General features: G+C 41.9%; 1 protein-coding gene across 11 annotated transcripts in view; it reads left to right on the forward strand.

Moving 5' to 3' along the window:
- The window catches only part of trmu (tRNA 5-methylaminomethyl-2-thiouridylate methyltransferase), a 41,127-nt gene extending 22,881 nt beyond the window's left edge, over positions 1-18,246 (forward strand). For 9 of the 11 annotated variants that reach the window (XM_086010266.1, XM_086010268.1, XM_086010271.1 and 6 more), the window contains 8 exons: positions 3,610-3,782; positions 3,917-3,970; positions 4,671-4,737; positions 6,377-6,477; positions 9,080-9,127; positions 14,421-14,565; positions 15,479-15,561; positions 17,604-18,246. In XM_086010266.1, the coding sequence (XP_085866392.1) occupies positions 3,610-3,782; positions 3,917-3,970; positions 4,671-4,737; positions 6,377-6,477; positions 9,080-9,127; positions 14,421-14,565; positions 15,479-15,561; positions 17,604-17,738 (806 nt within the window). In that variant the 3' untranslated portion in view covers positions 17,739-18,246. The remainder of the gene's footprint in view (positions 1-3,609; positions 3,783-3,916; positions 3,971-4,670; positions 4,738-6,376; positions 6,478-9,079; positions 9,128-14,420; positions 14,566-15,478; positions 15,562-17,603) is intronic. The other 2 variants (XM_086010276.1, XM_086010267.1) reach the window with 2 other exon arrangements.
- The last annotated feature ends 2,270 nt before the right edge of the window (positions 18,247-20,516 follow it).

Here is a 20,516-nt window from a genome sequence, read left to right on the forward strand (position 1 = left end):
AGGCCTGACCTGACTCTGGAGTGAAGTGGAATGAGATTACACTTCATTCCATGCCAGGTTGGACCCTGACTCTGGATTCAGACTACACTTACAGTATACATTGGTGCCTTGATTTATTACTGGAATTTTTTGAGGATGTAACTGGTAAAATAGATGAGGGAGAACCAGTGGATGTGGTGTATCTGGACTTTCAGAGGGCCTTCGATAAGGTCCTGCATAAGAGATTAGCGTGTAAAGTTAGGGCACATGGGATTGGGGGCAAGGTGTTGACTTGGATAGAGAACTGGTTGGCAGACAAAGCAAAGAGTTGGAATAAACGGGTCTTTTTCCGAGTGGCAGGCAGTGACTAGTGGGGTACCGCAGGGATCGGTCCTTGGACCCCAGCTATTCACAATACGTATATATTAATGATCTAGACAAGGGAACTAGATGTAATACCTCCAAATTTGCAGACGACACAAAGCTGGGTGGGCGTGTGTGCTGTGAGGAGGATGTCGAGAAACTCCAGGATGATTTGGACATGTTGGGTGATTGGGCAGAAACATGGCAGATGCAATATAACGTGGATAAATGTGAGGTTATCCACTTTGGTGGCAAAAACAGGAAGGCAGATTATTATCTAAATGGCAATAGATTGGGAGAAGGGGGAGTGCAACGAGACCTGGGTGTCCTTGTGCACCAGTCACTGAAGGTAAGCATGCAGGTGCAGCAGGCGGTTAAGAAGGCAAATGGTATGTTGGCCTTCGTAGCGAGAGGGTTTGAGTACAGGAACAAGGATGTCTTGCTGCAGTTGTATAGGGCCTTGGTGAGACCACATCTTGAGTATTGTGTGCAGTTTTGGTCGCCTTATCTGAGGAAGGATGTTCTTGCCATGGAAGGAGTTCAGCGAAGATTCACCAGGCTGATACCTGGTATGGCAGGAATGACGTATGAGGAGAGATTGGGTCGATTGGGCTTGTACTCGCTGGAGTTTAGAAGAATGAGAGGTGATCTCATTGAAACTTATAAAATTCTGACAGGACTGGACAGACCAGATGCAGGAAGGATGTTCCCGATGGTCGGGGAGTCCAGAACCAGGGGACACAGTCTAAGGATAAAGGGTAGGCCATTTAGGACAGAAATTAGGAGGAATTTCTTCACCCAGAGAGTGGTGAACCTGTGGAACTCTCTACCACAGAAGGCGGTGGAGGCCAGTTCATCTATCTATATATATAAAGCAGTTAGTTTGTCTGTCTGTCTGTCTGTCCGCTATACACTCAAAAGTTATAGAGCGTACCTACACATATGTTATATCAAAAGAAAGGTTATGATCAGGGGAGTGTCATAGGCATATTTACTTTTTGGTCAGACAAAGATTGTTCGGACAGTATACGAAAAACGTTCAAAAATCTGCTTATTAGCGGTTGACCAATCCTACCGCTCATTAGCGTTGAGTGACGTGATGATTGACCAATCCTACAGTTCAGTGACCTGATGGTTGACCAATCGGTGCGTCACGGGAGGCGTTTCATTCCGTGTGTAGGCGGGCCTAATCCTGCAGCCTCCTGAAACGTCGCCGCCATTTTTTTTATACCGACAGCGACAGCACCAGCACAACAAACCCCCACATTGCGGCTCCGGCACAGTATCCCGCTCCCAGCCCACCGGAGCGGGAGGTGAGTTGGGCTCACTCGGGCCGGGCCGGCCCTGACAACCGCTCGGCCCGAGACACAAAGTGGGGCAGCGGCCGGCCGTCAACCGCGCGGTCCTGCAAACTGCCATTCCACAAAAAAGCCTAGGCAACGCCGGGCCCCCCCAGCTAGTTAAATATATTCAAGAAGGAGTTGGATATATTTCTTAAGGCTAAAGGGATCAAGGGGTATGGGGAGAAAGCAGGGACCAGGTACTGAATTTGGATGATCAGCCATGATCGCATTGAATGGCGGAGCAGGCTCAAGGGGCCGAATGGCCTACTCCTCCTATCTTCTATGTTTCTATGTTAAATGAAACTGCTTTGCACTGACATTACAGTTGTAGTGTAAATGCACCATAAGAAAGGAAGAAAATAAAAGAGTAATAAGAAAGTAATGCAAATGGAAATATAAAGAACGCAAAACATGTCTTTGAAGAATTCAAAGAAGGAATATTTTTATTGTCTCATCAAAGGGTTTGGAGATCAAGGTGTAGTGAATGGTTTGGCCATTGAATTGTAAGAGGATTGTAGGCGGCAAACAAAGGGTGGGGGGACGGGGGGTTGGGGCGGTCTGAAGGAAATTGGTGAATGTAGAGTGAAATCATCGACGAGAGTAGAAAAGGTAATATGATGAGTGGAAGGGAAATTAATATGGAGAAAGCACATTGTGAAGTAGAACAGAATTGTCGGGAATCTGAAAAGAGTTGGAGGATGAGCTGTCAACTACAGCACAAGTGGAGCAATTTGAAGGGAAATTAGGCAGGTATGAACATAACTTTAGTCAAAGATCATACAATAAACTTTTAAACAAGTTATCATTATGTCAGATCCAGTTCAAGGCTTTGGAGATGCCTGATGTTAAGTGTTCAAGAACAGAAGTATGTAACATAGGCAAGAAGATCTCAGTGGAACAGTTATGCTGAAAACTATTCTTTAGATCATATATTAGCCAGAACTTTCAAGGTAATGGGTAATCTGAGCGTTAACAGCAGCTTCCATACCTTTAGTAAGTAGGAATGGAAGGCAGTTGTGCAGTTTAAAGGGTAAGAGAGATCACTTTTGTTGGGAATAAGATGAAAATGAGCAAATTTTCAAGAAGAAAAGTTGGACTGGGAGCAGGGGAGACTCCAGAGAGTCACGGTGGCATAGTGGTTAGCACTGTTGCCTCACAGCGCCAGGGACCCGGGTTCAAATCTGGCCTCGGGCGACTGTCTGTGTGGAGTTTGCACATTCTCCCTGTGTCTGCGTGGGTTTCCTCCGGGTGCTCCGGTTTCCTCCCACAGTCCAAAGATGTGCAGGTTAGGTTGATTTGGCTATGATAAATTGACCCTTAGTGTTAGGGGATTAAATACGTGGGGTTACGGGCATAAGGTGGGATATGTGTCGGTGCAGGCTCGATGGGCCGAAATGGCCTCTATCTGCACTGTAGATTCTGTGATTCTGTGTGAAGACTGGGTAAATTTGGGGACATAGAACTTGAAGACAATAGGAGTTACAGCATCAACACTCAGCCTTATTGGTGTCCAGAGAGCAACGGTGCTGTTAAATGTTGCAGGGATAAAACTTCCCATCAGTCCCTATGACTTAAAGGCCATGCTTTACTTGCTAATGTATTGTGATGTCTGAACCGTTGTCTTTGTTATTATGTACACTGCAGTAGTTATGGTATAGATTTTGAAATGTATTCCTTTATTTGAGCTATAGTAAGAATTGAGAGCCACCAAAGATAGAACAATATCTTAATGCATTGAGATATGATTTAAAGTAATTTCATTTATGCAGCTGTTGTGTTTGGAAAATTTGTGAGCGTTGTTACTAAAATTAAATGTTGAAATTGATGGGTCTTAAATTGTACAAAATTTTAAATTGAATCTTAGCCTACAGAAACTATCGGCATTCTGTCTCTAACAGCCCATTTGTCTCCTTACCTGTTGCAGCTGTGAAACTCTTACAGGCAGCTGACCCCAGGAAAGACCAAACATTCTTTCTGAGTCAGATATCCCAGCATGCCTTGCGCCATACCATCTTTCCCCTTGGTGAGTTGAGGAAAAATGTTGTAAAGGAAATGGCAGCAGAGGCAGGATTTCACCATATATTAAAAAGAAAAGAAGTAAGACGTTCTTTTATTGTAAATTTGTTCTTGAACATTGAGTTATCCGAAAGTAATTGTGATCATCAATTCAGGTTTTTAATAATTGTTAAACACTTCTTTATGGTGATATATTCATTTTTTGCTTCTTACAGAGTATGGGAATCTGTTTTATAGGTGAAAGACATTTTGAAAACTTTATCCTTGAGGTTAGTGTGCATGTTTTTCTTGTCAGTCCTATTTTCAAAATGGAACTATCCGTGTTGGGAATTAGAATTGTTTTCTATAGTCTGTGTTTGGATCAAGAATACCAAGATCATGAATTAGATACGAGGTTCTGCTCTCCTACTGTAGCCTAGAATTTACTGTTGCCAATATCAGTGGGTGAACAGTTAATGCTTTCATATGACATTCTAATGGCGATGTTAATATACTTAAAATAGGTTAGCAGACATAAAAATGTCATATGAATGTGTTAATTGTTTTCCCACTAATATCACCAACAGTAATTTCTAGGCTAATGTGTCTTTACTCAGATCATTGAAGAGCATTTCCTACAGCACCAATCTGACATTTCTATTGCTCATATCAGCCAGCCTGGTCTGAGTGAAATTCCTAACATGGTGCAGGATTGTAGACAGTATTGTGCTGTGGACTTGTGCCTACTGGAAATGAGGTTCAGTGTACCCAAACTCATTTTACTTGGGACCTGTAAAACAGACAGAGAGAAGAGACGTTAATTCCGTTAGTTTGGGCTAGATTCAAACCCAGTGCCCAGTCTCTTATTGAGTATTTTGGAAAACCAAATGCATCTGTTCTGTTGAGTTTTGACAAGATATTCGTATAGAAATTACTTGACCTTAATTTTGGACATTTAAAGTAATTTCATTCTTAAAACTTTTTTTTTAGTATCTAGAACCTCGTCCCGGAAACTTTGTTTCTATAGAAGATGGAAAAATTATGGGAACACACAAAGGTAATTACAATGTTTAAGAAAATTAGTACTAAAATTAAATTTGTGTGAAGTTGATAGGAAAACTTGAACATCTTTCTGTTTCTGTAATTTTTAAAATGGTGACATTACAAAGCTGTACATTGGAGCACGAGCAGAGTGATGTATATATATATGTATATTTGTGTGTGTTTGAGCCACCCATCTCCGAGGGAAAATCTGATGGGAGTCAATGTAATAGCAGCTCACTAGAAACACCCTAACGGCAACACTGTAGATAATCTAGAATCTTTATTAATATCATCAGTTGTCTTCCATTTCAGTTCATCTTTCGTTGCTCACTTTAAAGCAGCTACATGGCTCCAGTTTGGCCTAACCAAGGCTTGTCAAACTAAAGGCATCACTGAAATGCTGTAACTTTGCTCCTTCTGGCAGCAGCATCTGTTTTTCTCAGCATCCTAAAATTGGTCAGGCTTCATTTGGGTGTGTGCTCGACACCGCCCAATTTTCTGTGCTTGTTACACCAAGGCAATCCAATAACCCAGGCGCAAGACCAAGAAAATCTGTCCCAGTATATATATTTTTTAAATGGCCATATTACAAAGCTGTATGTTGGAGCACGAGCAGAGTGCCAGATTGCGGCAATATATAGTTTTGGGCCACCCATCTCAAGCGGAAATCTGATGTGAGTCAATGTAATAGCAGCTCACTAGAAACACCCTAACGGCAACATTGGAAGTGTTCTGCCAGAAAGCAGGCTGCCTCTCTTGGAAAAAGCATGAGTTTTAATTTGGAAAAAAAAGTACAGGCTACTGTGGTGTTATAGTACAATGGTATAGGCAGCCATTTGTAGATCTTATTCCAAAATAGTGCTCCTGGCAATAATGGGATAGAGGCGAGCTCAATTAAATTTAAAATATAAATCTCATATCGTTAGACAGGGCCTGTATATCAAATGAACTAAAATTGTTTAAAATCACTGAAGCTTTAATTATGGCATTTAGCTCCTTTAATAGACAGGTTGTCTTCTCAATAAATTCACCACAAGACATGTTATAGTACTTACTACATTGTGAAAGTGACATCCATATGAAATTGTGGGTGGACTGGAGTGTACATACTTTAATTAACTTCTACACATGGCAGTTGGTTTGCTGGGCATCCTGCAGCTCTATATATTATTTTGTGTCCTTTTTGTATCAAGATTTAAATAAGCCTTTAAAATCAAAACCAGAAAAACAAGGTATTTAAAGTCCCTGTAGAGTGGGCCTTTTAATGGTTTCAGTTGTTGTCTGCTTTGCATGTTGTTGAGGAGGTTGAGATGATATCTTAAATTTTGAGTGCAATGATCAAATGATTTCTAACAGTGATACGAAGCTTGAGATGAGATTACAGCACAGAATCCACTCCTATGCACTAGTTAGCATTTTTATAATAGGCACTGGAATTGATGGGACTGTGTTATTTCACACTGAGGGATTTTAAATGGTAATATTATCTCAAAGTTTATGATCCCTGGTAGACTACAGGTAAGTAACACACTCAGAATATATTGTGAACTAGTAATCTATGATACATTATAAAATGTTTGTGGAAAACCCCAAGATTTGGTGCTATATGCTTATACATTCTTCAATTGTGCTCTCTTTATGTTAACTTTTAGGTTGGTTCCTGTTCACTTTGGGACAACGAGCCAGAATAGGTGGTCAACGAGATGCCTGGTTCGTAGTAGATAAAGAGATAAATACAGGGGATGTGTTTGTGGTGAGTGTTGTGGACCCCATGGAAAAGTTAGAACACAAAGTTTACTGAATAAGCATGAAACACATATATACATTGGACATTTCATCACCGTGAAGCTTGTACCATATGCGTACGATAAATTCAAACTGGTAGAAGTTTCGATATGTTTTTGAGATGTCTGGACCTGCATTTGTTGTTGACCCAGATGGATTACTTTGCTGGCCCACTTTACAATTATCTGGTTAACATTAGAAATGACTTTATTACATTTTTTAAAATTCATTTTCCTGGATATAGGTGTCACTAGCAAGGCCAGCATTTATTGCCCATCCCCAGTTTCCCTTGAAAAGATGGTGGTGAGCCACCTTCATGAACTACTGCAGTCCATGTGCTGAAGGTACTCCCACAGTGCTGTTAGGTAAGCAGTTTCAGGCTTTTGACCCAGCAACGATGAAGGAATGGCGATATATTTCCAAGTCGCAATGGTGTGTGACTTGCAGGGGAACTTGGAGGTGATAGTATTCCCATGTACTTGTCGCCCTTGTCCTTCTGGGAGGTGGAGGCCATGGGTTTGAGAGGTACTGTTGAAGAAGCCTTGGTGAGTTGCTCTAGTGTATCCTGTAGATTATACATACTGCAGCCATGGTGGAGGGAGTGAATGTTTAAGGTGGTGGATGGGGTGCCAATCAAGCAGGCTGCTTTGTCTTGGATGGTGTCGAGCTTCTTGAGTGTTGTTGCAGCTGCACTCATCCAGGCAAGTGGAGAGTATTCCATTACACTCCTGACTTGTGCTTTGTAAGTGGTGGGAGAGGCTTTGGGGAGTCAGTACGTGAGCCACTTGCTGCAAAATAGCCAGCCTCTGACCTGCTCTTGTAACCACAGCGTTGCCACGTGGGGCAAGTCTCAAACAAATTTCTACAGCATTAGTAGGCCTCCAATTTCTCCTCCTGCTTCTTCTGACCCTGACACTGATTTGAACTCATTGTATCCGGCATTTATTGTTTCAGGTGCTTGGGGGGTAGGGGGGAATAAGGCCCAGTGCCTTTAAACACAAAGTCAAAAGTCCTATACTTTTGCATATACTTTAAAAAAAAACAATTCATATTCTACCAAGACACCTCAAAATAAAAAAAACGAGATCTTTCATAAATGCTTAAAGTGTAATATTTTGGGGCTAAATTGGACATCATTCCTCTCTACCGAGGGGATTTTCAGTATGGTGACCAAACACTATCAGTGGTAGCGTTTAGTGTGGTCCGTAATTAAAAAAATAATTAGAATGGGAGCAAAGTCCCAAAGGCAGGTATATGTGCTAACTGGAACAGTGACAAAGTGTGATGATTAGGAAAACCTTCTGGGGTTATAGTTGATAAATCTGTGAAGCGGTCAGCAGAATGCTTAGCTACAGTGAGTACGGCAAATAAAGTACGAGGTTGAATTAGCATAGGGATTAAGAATATACGAACATAAGAAATAAGAGCAGGAGTAGGCCATTCAGCCCTTTGAGCCTGCTCCGCCATTCAATAAGATCATGCTGGTCTTCTACCTCAACTTACTATCCCACCCGATCTCCATATCCCTTGATTCCTTCACTATCCAAAAATTTATCGATCTCTATCTTGAATATACTCACGACTGAGCATTCACAGTTCTCTGGGGTAGAGAATTCCAAAGATTCACAACGCTTTGAGTGAAGAAATTTCTCTTCATCTCAGTCCTAAATGGCCGACCCCTTATTCTGAGACTGTGTTCATTCCTACTCTCTGTTTTCTGTCCATTACTCAATCTATGCTAATCTATTACCCCCAAACCCACGAGCCCTAATTTTGTGTAATAACCTCTTACGTGGCACATTATCGAATGCTTTCTGAAAATCCAAATACACTACATCCACTGGTTCCCCCCTTATCTACCTTGCTAATTACAACCTCAAAAAACTCTATTAGATTTGTCAAACATAATTTCTCTTTATAAATCCGTGTTGTCTCTTCCCAATCAGATTATGATTTTCTAAGTGCCCTGTTACCACGTCCCTAATAATAGATTCTAGCATTTTTCCTACTACTGCTGTCAGGCCTATATTTCCCTGTTTTCTCTCTCCCTCTTTTCTTGAATAGCAGGGTTACATTTGCTACCTTCCAATCCACAGAGACCCTTCTAGAATCTAGGGAATCTGGAAGATCAAAACCAATGCATCCACCTCTTTTAAAACCCTAGGAAGTAGGCCATCAGGCCCAGGGGATTTTTTCGGCTTTTAGTCCCATTAATTTCTCCAGTACTATTTCTTTACTAATACTCATTTCTTTAAGTTCCTCATTCTCACTATTAAGTACAAATCAACCGAGGTTCTATTAATGCTGCAAAAGCCATTGGCCAGATTCCCGTCTGGAGTGTTGTGTCCAGTTCTGGTCAACTCATTGGAATGAAATTAAATGAAGAGATTTTTCTTTGGAAAACAAGAAGCTTCAACATCACCTAATTGAGATTTTGAAAATGATGAAGGGAATTGATAAAGTCGAACCGGGCAAATTGTTTACTATGACCACTCAGCCTTCCGCAATTCTGTAACTATGGAAATTGCAGTAGAATTTTTACTCCGCTAATCAATTTCTCCTCATCACAGAATAGGAAGCAGGAGAGCTGGCAAGAGCAGAAGAGGCATGAGAATCGGGTGCGAGAGAAGTACAAGCACCTTTTGCAGTAAACCTCGAGTTAATATGAAAGCCTCAGGTTTCCCGTGAAACTAAGAGTTTTACAGTAAAAGGCGTGTGTAACGCGCGTTTCTCCCATTCCTGATTTGCATGTCTCTTCTGCTCCTGCCAGCTCTCCTTTCAGTTCTATCACTACCTCTCCCAGTCCTGCTGCTTCTCTTACTCTACTGTTGCTCCTGATGATTATCCTACTGCTTCTACTTCCATAACCTGGGGAACCTGAATCCCCCCACCCCCCCCACCTGTCTGCTGGTAGTGGTTGGCTGCTCAAGGTCTCGGTTTCCTTCTGCCGCTGGCTGCTGCAATCTCTGCTTCAGCTCCTGCTCTTAGCCTCCTCTCCTCATCAGGTACTGTAAGTTTCTCGTTCAAGTAACATTCCCAAAACTTGTGCTGTTTTTTTTTAAAACCTATAATTAATGCTGTTATGCCTTTAAGATATAATTGTAACATTTGCATACTGAATTATCATTGGCCCGCAGGCATCTGTAAGGAATACCTATTAGATTCACATGTGATCACATGCTGAGTTGCCATTGGCCTGCAGGCATCTGTAAGGACTGCTATTGTTTCGAAGACCCAGGTGTCCTAACTCCATCTGGTCCACACGGTGCTGTACTGCTGTGAGTCAGATCAGACCTGATGCTTCATTGAAAGAGTTTAAATTGTAATAATCCGTTGTCCTGCAATTTATTATTTTTGTACAAAGTGTGCAAAACAAGACATGGTGTCAGAACAGGGATTTGAAATGGACATCGTTGGAGCTCCCTTACCCCGAATGAATTGGGAAATCTTTGAACTTACATAGAGAATGGAGCAAGTTCAAGCAACACGTGGAGTTAATGTTCTCGGGTCCGTTGAAAAGCAAAGGGGAGGAAGAAAGATGCAGCTATCTACTCCTGTGGATCGGAGAAAAGGGGAGAGACATTTTTAACACATGGTCTCTCACCGCGGAAGAAGCAAAGGTACTGAAAAGTTGTTTTGACCGTTTTGAAGCATATGTGATGCCCAAGACAAATACGATATTCGCTAGGTACAAGTTTCAGGAGAAAGTACAAGGAGCTAGTGAGTCGTTTGAACAGTTCGTGACCGAGTTAAAACTGCTGGTAAAAGACTGTGTATATGCAGATAAAGATGAGATGGTCAGAGACCGCATCGTGTTTGGAATACATTCAGCTAAAGTGAGAGAGAAACTTTTGAATGTTGGGTCCGGGCTAACGCTGGACAAAGCTATAGACATAGCTAGATCGCACGAGATAGCCCAAGCACAGTTGAAAACCATAACCGGCGCCACGAGCAGCTCGAGTGAACAGACAGTGCACGCAGTTAATAGATACACACCAAAGAACACTGCCCAGAGAGTGTGTTTCAGAACAGAAAGAACAGCGAGAGTTCTAAAAATGGGCGACACAGACAAAACGCTTCAAAAACTGTGGATATTGTGGAAACAACTGGCATGGAGAAAAGGAGTACTGCCCTGCCAAAGGAAGGCAATGTACTAAATATGGTAAACTGAACCACTTTGCTAAAGTTTGCAAGACTGTTTTCAGAAAAGCAGTACACACAGTGAGTGACAGCCAAATGCCAGATAGAGAGCCAAATGCAGAGGAACTGTTTATTGATTCTGTGTCACAGAAAAAACAGAGTTCAGAGACTGAGCAAGCCTTTGCCGATATTGAGATAGGAAAACAGGGCAAAGAGCTTAAGTTTAAACTAGACACTGGATCTCAGGTTAATGTAATTCCTCTGAGTGAGTATCACAGCTTGAAGGATGAGTGTGAGCTACAGCCCACCTCACGCAGACTGACCGGCTATGGGGGTGAGCAGCTCATTGTAAAAGGCACATGCGTGATGAAATGCAAGTACAAAGAAAGTGACATGATGTTGAACTTTTACATTGTTGACACTCAAGCACCTCCAGTGCTAGGTCTAAAGGCATGTTTAGACATGGACCTCGTCAAGCTAGTGCTATCATTGACAGCACCAGTTGAGAAGCAGACAGTCATGGAGGAGTTTGCTGACATTTTCAAAGGAATCGGACTATTCCCAGGTGAATGCACTATTCACCTTGACCCAGCAGCAACCCCTGTGGTTTGCCCACCGAGAAGGATACCCCTTGCTCTACGCAGTCGCCTGAAGGAGGAGCTGCAGAGCATGGAGAATACAGAAATCATCGTCCGGGAAACAGAACCGACAGAGTGGGTCAATGCGTTAGTAGTGGTTGAGAAACCACGTACAGGCAAGCTCAGAGTCTGTCTCGACCCCAGAGATTTGAACAAGGCTATCAAACGCCCTCACTACCCTCTACCAACGCTAGATGACATCATACCCAAGCTAGTGGGAGCACGTTACTTCGGTGTAATGGACGCACAATCAGGATACTGGACTATCAAGCTCACGGAAGAGTCATCTAAGCTAACAACGTTCAACACACCATTTGGACGCTACCGATTTCTGCGTTTACCATTTGGTCTTATCTCAGCTCAGGATGAATTCCAGCGGAAGAGCGACGAAACCTATGAAGGCCTCGACGGAGTAGTCGCAATCGTAGACGACATCCTCATCTATGGCAGGAATAGAGAGGAACATGACAGGAACCTCCGTGCGATGCTACAAAGATCATGGGAGAAAGGTATCCGGCTCAACCCCGAGAAAAGCATAATCGGATCCACCGAGATCAGTTATTTCGGGCATCGCCTCTCAACTGATGGCATTAAGCCGGATCCAGAGAAAATCTCCGCCATCAAGAAGATGGAGCCGCCGAAGAACCGCGCAGAGCTAGAGACAGTACTAGGCATGGTTAACTACTTAGCCAAGTTTGCCCCGAGCCTCTCCGAAATCAATGAGTCAGTTGCTCAAACAATCCAATGAGTTCCTGTGGGACAAACAACACGACACAGCATTTCAGAAAATGAAAGACCTAATCACCAGAGAACCAGGACCAGTTCTTGCCTACTTCGACCCCAACAAAGAGCTCAGACTACAAGTGGACGCGTCAAAGTACGGACTAGGCGCAGTATTACTGCAAGAAGGAAAGCCCATCGGCTACGCTTCCAGATCTCTCACAGACAGTGAAATCAACTATGCTCAAATCGAGAAAGAGCTATATGCAATTCTGTTTGGATGTAAGTGTTTCCACCAGTACGTCTATGGCCGACAAGTCATTGTGGAATCCGACCACAAGCCCCTCGAGTCAATCATGAGGAAACCACTAGCCGCAGTCCCACCAAGGCTACAGAGAATGATCCTTCAGCTACAGAAGTATGACTTCACAATCATTCACTGTCCAGGCAAAGACATTCCTGTCGCAGACACGCTCTCCAGAAAGTCTCTTGGCTACCAGGACAGCAGCCTCAGTGAAGGCATGGATGTGCAGGTGCACATGGTGTACAACAGTTTACCTGTGAGTAACTCAAAACTGAAGGAGATCCGAGCAGGAACAGAGAAAGATGCACAACTCACACTGCTGAGCAAAGTCATACACGAAGGATGGCCTGAGGAAAGGAGGAAATGCCCTCAGAGCATATCTGAATTCTGGAACCACAGAGACGAACTGTCACAAATCAACGGAATCGTCTTCAAAGGGGAGAAAATCATCATTTCTACCAGTTTCAGAGAAGAGATGTTGACAAAAATTCATGCTGGACATATGGGCATGGAAAAATGCAAACAAAGAGCACGTGACATTATGTTTTGGCCCAGAATGTGCAAACACATTGAGGACATGGTCAGAAAATGTTCCATTTGTCTAGAACGCCGCCCATCAAATGTCAAAGAGCCCATGATACCTCACCGTATCCCAGACAGGCCCTGGCAGGTCGTCAGCTGCAAGCAAGTGCATGCAAAATGTGTACAGAGACAGCAACACCAAAAGAGATACTATGACAGGTCAGCTAGACTACTGCCGCCGCTGCACAATGGAGAATCCATCAGAATCCAGGAGCATGACTACGGGAAGCCAGCAGTCGTCATCCAGCCAGCTGACACTGAGCGATCATATCACGTCCGCACCCCAGAAGGACAGGTGTACCGCCGCAATCGCAGGCACCTCCTGAATACCAAGGAACAACACTTGTCATTCCGACGAGAGGATCAGAGTGTGATGAACAGAGCAATACACAAAACACATCATACTTACCTGAACCTAAACCTGAACCTGATTTGTTGACCGATTCAGGAGCATGCTCAGTTCCATACCACACAAGGTCGGGACGAGAGGTCAAGCCTAGAGCTATCCTTGACTTGTGAAATGTCAAAGGGTGTAGGCGGATCGCTGCCCTAAAAGAACTGTACATCGTTATTGAAACGTTGAGATGTTTTCAGTGCTAGTTAAATGTTGAGTTTACTTATATGTTGATGCTACTGAGAACATTATGTAGAAGAAAGGTTCAAAAGTAATGCATAACATTTTTATTTTAAAAGAAAGGGGATGTAACATTTGCTTACTGAATTATCATTGGCCCGCAAGCATCTGTAAGGAATACCTATTATATTCACATGTGATCACATGCTGAGTTGCCATTGGCCTGCAGGCATCTGTAAGGACTGCTATTGTTTAGAAGACCCAGGTGTCCTAACTCCATCTGGTCCACACGGTGCTGTACTGCTGAGAGTCAGATCAGACCTGATGCTTCATTGAAAGAGTTTAAATTGTAATAATCCGTTGTCCTGCAATTTATTATTTTTGTACAAAGTGTGCAAAACAAGACAATAATTATGTCACTTGATAATGTGCCATAGAATCTCCATTGACACATTAAAAGTAGGGCAGGAGAGACAGAGTGTTCTTCTTCAAATCAAAGACTGATTTCACACCAAGATATTCAGCGATTTAGACATGTGCTGCAGAACAAAGTTTTCATACAACTCTAGGCATCTGCCAATGATCTGTTGCATTAGCAGCTGTTAATTCAGCTCCCTCACACTGTCAGGTTTAGTAACTATTTTCACTAAAAATGTCAGCTTTTAATGCGATTTTTGGGGGGGGGGTGGGGTGGGGTTGCTTACTCTAGAGTTATTATATGCTTTTAAACACATTACTTCCTTTTAACGGGGTTTTGATGGTGAGATTTATTAGTTTATTGCCAGCATGTTGGTTGAAATATTTAATCTTGCCTTTGAGGGACGGTCAGCCTTCCTCTGCTGCCCTTTTTTCCTGCCAGTTGGAAAGGCCTCCTTAAAACCCCAGCCTGTGTCAGTCTGTCTTCCCAAGTGCAGGAATATGCATAATGAAAAACCATATTTGTTGTCTGTCAGGCACCAGGCACCAGTCACCCAGCTTTGTACAGGAATTCACTGCAAACTGATCCGGTCCATTGGATTGCTCAGGATCCACCACTAGAACTACTCAGGAACAGAGTGATGCAATGTTGCTTTCGCTTCCAGCACCAGATGCCACTTGGTAAGAAACGGTCGGGCTTAGCTTGTAGGTATCCAGAGTGAATAGACATTGCTTCAGTACATGAGGACAAGTGAATATTTTGAGTCACCTTTGAAGTAAATGATAGTGTTTGTGTGGATATTATCATGCATTGTTCAATATGATTAGGTTAACCTTTTTTTCCCCCTACATGTTCTAAGATGTGATGCCAGTGTCAGCAAAACACCTGAATTTGTGGAACAATTTTCTGCCTGGCTGTACATCAGACCTGTTACTGCTGCCAAGGAGACTCTGATGTGATTAATATTGAACAGAGAGTTGTTCGTTGTGTGAATGGCAAATAGAAATGTTCTCACCTTTTGTACTTGCTGTATAGATTAAGCTGTTCCACTGTAACATGGTTTAAAGCTTGCTCTAACTGACATCAATAATTGAATTGTTCTGTTTCCAGTAGTATCCTTGTAACTGTTCTAAATGAGATGGAGTTTCCTGTTGAATTATGTGCCGCTCTGTGCTGTGGACTAATGATCATTATGAACTAGGCGGCTGAGACTGCCCAAACTCGTTTCTCTTGGGGATCTTATTGTTGGCAGAGGGAACACTTTAATCTATAAATTCAGACTGAATTTGACCTCCGGTTGAAAGGCAATGTTCATTCTAACCCAGTGATGCCCCTTTACCAATTTAAAGAGTATAAATGATGCAGAACTGCAATCTGAGACACTTGATCTAACTAACTCAACATGGGCAGAAAGAAACAAGCTTCATATTAGTAAATACATTTTCTTTCATCTTATTTTTAGTTTCACTTCATTATGTTATTCTTACCCATACTTTTCATATGAGTTTGCCTTGTTTACTGAGTATCAGGAATAGTTATCAAGTTTTCACATTGTGTATACTCTTCCTTCAAACTATATATTTTTTCCTTCAGTGCCGTGTCAGTTAACCCTAAATCCAGATGATACAGTTTGGGTGACTCTTGCTAACCCAGTCAGAGCACCAACACCAGGACAAGTGAGTTCTATCTTATGTGAATCTAATAGAGTTCAGATAAATGGAATGAGAAATAACTACGGATATAAATCTGCCACATTCGAGTATTTTACAAAACTAGTTCTTTAGAATTGAAGTGACAAGAACACATTTCTTTTTGAGAGAAACACTGGTTGATTATTTTTTACTCAACCTCTCTCCTCAAGTCACACTTGTATTATTTAAGTTGAATCAACTGTGATACTAGTGTATTTATCCTTTTTATTTTGCTCGGTGCCCCAGAGTACCATTTGGCATGCAGCCTCCATTCCTACATAGCAGCTAAAACAATAGCTGGAACTCCCTGTACCCAATGAAGGGGACTGATGTTTGCTTAGTGGTACCGGTACTGGACTAGCAACCCAGAGGCCAAAAGTTCAAATCCCAACTATGGCAATTTGAAAAATTGAATTCAGGTCATTTGCGAAATGATAGAGCTGCCCACATTCCAACAACAAATATGAAAAAAGAAAATTGGTTTTGGTAGTGTTGGTTAAGCACGAAATGTTCGCAAAGTTACTGGGAAAATTCTTCTGCTCCTCCTTGAATAGTGCCAAGGGATCTTTTACATCTACCTGAACAGGCAAACGGTGCCTTGGTTTAATGTCTTATCTGAAAGACAGCACTTCTGGCAAAGTAGTGCACCCTCAGTACTGCACTGAAGTATCAGCCTAGATTATGAAGCACTTTGATGGTGACCTCGGACATGATTGTCACAGCCAGTAAGGCAAAGGGCACTTGTTCAATGTGGGGAAGTCTGAAGTCATCCACTTTGGACTGAAGAAAGATAGATCAGAGTACAGGTATTTTCTAAATGGTGAGAAGCTGGGAACTATGGAGGAGCAGAGAATTTTAAAAGAAAAGACTTGCATTTATATAGCGCCTTTCACGACCTCAGGACGTCCCAAAGCGTTTACAGCCAATGAAGTACATTGAAGTATTTTAGAGGTCCATGTACAGAAATCACTAAATCTAGTGGACATGTACAAACATTTTTTTTAAAGGCTATTGAAATATTAGCCTTTAACTCAAGGGGGCTGGAATACAAAGAAGTTATACTAAAGTTGTATAAAGCTCTGGTTAGACTGCATCTGAAGCACTGTATTCAGTTCTGGGCACCGTACCTCAGGAAGGATATATTGGCCTTAGAGAGGGTGCAGCGCAGATTCACCAGAATGATACCAGACAGGTTGCATGGACTAGACTTGTATTCTCTGAGTATAGAAGATTAAGGGGTGATCTAATCGAGGTGTTTAAGATGATTAAATGATTTGATATGGTGCATAGACAGAAACTATTTCCTCTGTTAGGGGAGTCCAGAACAACCTGGCATAAACCTTAGTTAATTTGCATGGTTAAATAAGATTTTGAATTTTAGTTAAAGCTTTCAAGGGAATTTTTTTTATTGGTTAAGTGATTTTAGTCACTGAGGTGACTAAATGTCAGTGCTCTCATCTATTGAAAACAATAGTACGGTATGTGTACAGGCCCAAATCATTCTGCCTAAAGCAAGATGCACTATCAACCCCCTTGCTAGTCAAAGGGTGAAATAGGATGTACTGTAGTAACAAATTTAAATTTGATTTCATTTTGTAATCATTATGCTCTTCATTTAACCACTGTTGTCATTCAGTCTGGTGGATTACACTGTTGAGTAATTTTGAGGCATGGAGCTGGAGATTAGTACAGCTTCTCTGTCAGTATGCAAATCTTCTGGCTCCAGAGCAATTTATATATACTTTGTACTGTAAAAGGATTCTTTAGCAACTTCTGAAAGTTCTGACAGATCCTTGGCTTAAAGCCGCCATGTTGAGACACATTCTAGAGTCTTACTTGAACTTGCATCGCTAAACAGCATCTTAGGGTATTTGAATCCTGTCTCACCATCAGCAAAGAAACCAAATGCCCACTGGTTATGTCTTTAGTAAGATTATACCATGTATGTTAGAGGCTTGGTAGTAAATGGTTGGGATTCTGGTCAAACAACATGTAATGTTTTTTCATGTTTTGTACGTTGGTTACAGTTTGCCGTGCTGTATAAGGATGACGAATGTCTCGGCAGTGGCAAAATTATGGAGCTTGGCCCTTCCATGTACACACTACAAGAAGAAAGAGAGGGCAAAATTTGCAAAACCCAGAAGACTGACATAACCTGTTAAAGAACCCACCACATAACCTTCCATTCAACATGACAATATGCTGTGAGCCAACAGAACCTGATTAGGATAACTGAGTGAATGCATCTGTAAACACGCTGGAATCCAACTATACCACAATGTTGGCATGAACAACACTTCCCTCTACCTTTCTTTCAACCTTATTTTAGAATATACCATGATAAAGTGACGTCGTTGTAATGATATTTTAAATATTTGCAGAGGAAGTTAACACTGTCTTTTGAGATTCTGCTTCCCTTATATTTGAGTGATTATTTATAGGGTAAATTTTCAGTCTCTGCTCCTGGGTCTCGGTCGATGGAGCTCTGATGAGAGTTCCAGGAGCAGAGATCAGTGCAACCAGTTCATGGCTGTCCTGATTTTTGCAGTCAATTTCAGAGCAGAATTATCCAGATTCTACACCGAGATGTATTCCCAGTTACCAAATGATATATGGATATCCTTAAATGATCATAAGATGTGTGTTTTAATAAATTTTTTGTGGCAATCATTTTGTTATTTGTTTTCACAATGCTTGCAGTTACTGCAACTTATTTTCCATATAGGATAAATATATTTTAATTCTAAAGGCGATGGACTTATCCCGATTATGAATTACATCAATAATCTTTTCAAAGTAATAGATTAACTTTAAATGATTTTTCTCTGATTCTATTAATGATGACAGTATTTGTGTTTTAGAATAAATGATGATTAACCTTTAGAGAGTAGCATTTATAGCAAACGCTGCAACTCTGAAATAAAACAGAAGATCCTGGAAATGCACAACAGAGCATCTGAAACAGAAAGATAGGTTAATATTTTGTGTAGGACCCTTCATGAACTGGTAATAGTCAGGCACGCGAGCCCCTTATAGGACTAGTCAAAAGGGTAACAGAAAACAACAGGTAGGGGTGAAGAATACAGAAAACGCTAAAAACCTTCACAAAGTGGCAGCTGATTGGATTACTATCTTCAATAGAGCAGAGAGAGATAAAGTGCTGTATACTTTACCTATTTATTTTAGAAAGTGCTCTCATGCCTATCTATTACCAGTTTTGATGGAGTACCATTCAAAATATTAGCCAACCTTTTAAATGCTGATTGCTCTGCTATGCATTTGTTTTTTTTTTAATTTTAGAATTTTAATGTCCTCCTCACTTTTATCTTTTAGAAGCAGAATAGTTTAAATGTTGTTCTCAGTCAAGCATGTGAAAAGATAATAAATGATGCGAGAAGTAAGGTTTTTTTTTATAGTTGGGCCTGCTGCCACTATGACCGAATGACCCAAGGAGTGCCTAACAGTATAACAAGCTGCAAAGCGGGAACAATATTCTAGCTCTGAGCTTATAATTCAAAAAGCATATAAAACAGACAGAAAAAGGCCATCCTTCTCAATCTCGTGTAGCTTACAAGTACAGCAGCACTGTACACTTTTATAATGTTGTTCCCAAGGTGCTTCACAATGAAGTGGGGGGTGGCTAAAGGGCTGGTCAAAGAAGTAGTTTTGAGGAGGCTTTTAAAGATGGAGAGAAATGGAGCAAGCTGATAGATTTGGTAAGAGATTTCAAGACTACAAGGTCATGATGGCTGAAGCTGTACCCTGGAGCAATGGAGGGAGGGGCACACAGTAGTCTGAACTTGGAAAGATGGAGGATACAAACTGGGACATGAAGCTTGATGGAGTTGGGGAGGTAGGATATAGGGGAGGTAGGATATAGGCAAGGTCATTAAGAGATTTGTAAAGGAGGATGAGGATCTTGAAATCAATGCATCGAAGGATGAGGAGCCAGTGGCTGTTTGATGAACTGGACTTTGTACAGGATAGAGTGCAGGCAGAACAGTTCTGGATGAGTGGGAGTTTGTGACGGATGAAGTTCGAGAGATCAACTAGGAGGGCTGTTGCAAAGTCAAGTCCAGAGATGACAAACGCATGGATGAGGGTTTCCGCGGCAGTGAGGCAAGGACAGAGGCAGTTTTGGATGGTTTGAAGCTTACGTCTTGGTCAAGCATCTCAGCCACTCATTAATGCAGTTTAAAGAAATGGATATGATTTGGTGAAACAAAAAAATCCAAAAGTGTCTTTACAAAAAGTGACAGTTTTTGCAACTGATAGCTGTAATTTCTTAAGAGGGACCAGAAGAACAGAAGGATTAATTCTGTGGAAGTGCTAGAATAATAAAGTAAGAGATGGGTTACAATGGCCTTTTCTTTGAGGAGGCCATGACAGATGAGAGCACAGCATAGTGTTATTATTCCTAATGTAATACCCACTGGAAATGTTATGTACGCTAAGTATGGTTATCAATCTTTAACTTAGACACTGTATTATCATTGTTATAAATCCCTGGGTTAAAGTTGCCCATGTGAAGGTACGGCAAGAACTTTTAAGGACACAATGTGACTAAGAGCAGACTTTCCATAATTCTGCACCAGTATCAACTGTTGCAGACAGGCTGCGCAGTCTCCAGGCAGAAACCCCAGGAGGAAGGGGTGGAGTCGGGGTTTTTCGAGCGGGAAAAAAGCGAGCGACTGGAAGAGAAGAGGGCAGGAGCTCTGAAAAGAGGGCTCAGGAGGCAAATGACTGCCGCATCCCGTCCCGGGATTCCAAAATCGGCCGCCGCCCTTCGTATTAGTAGCACTGCATCCTGAACTGGCTGGCTGCAAGTCACCAGTACCGGGGGATCGTCGTCTGAACCCAGATCTGCAAGGCAGAGGTCTGGGGAGAGCTGCTTGCCTCGTGCTGATGGGGATCTACTTGGAAAAGCTGCAGAGAGAGAG

The sequence above is a fragment of the Somniosus microcephalus genome, chromosome 17 (genome assembly GCF_052327205.1).
Source record: "Somniosus microcephalus isolate GS21.2 chromosome 17, FLI_Smic_1.0, whole genome shotgun sequence".
NCBI classification, from domain to species: domain Eukaryota; kingdom Metazoa; phylum Chordata; class Chondrichthyes; order Squaliformes; family Somniosidae; genus Somniosus; species Somniosus microcephalus.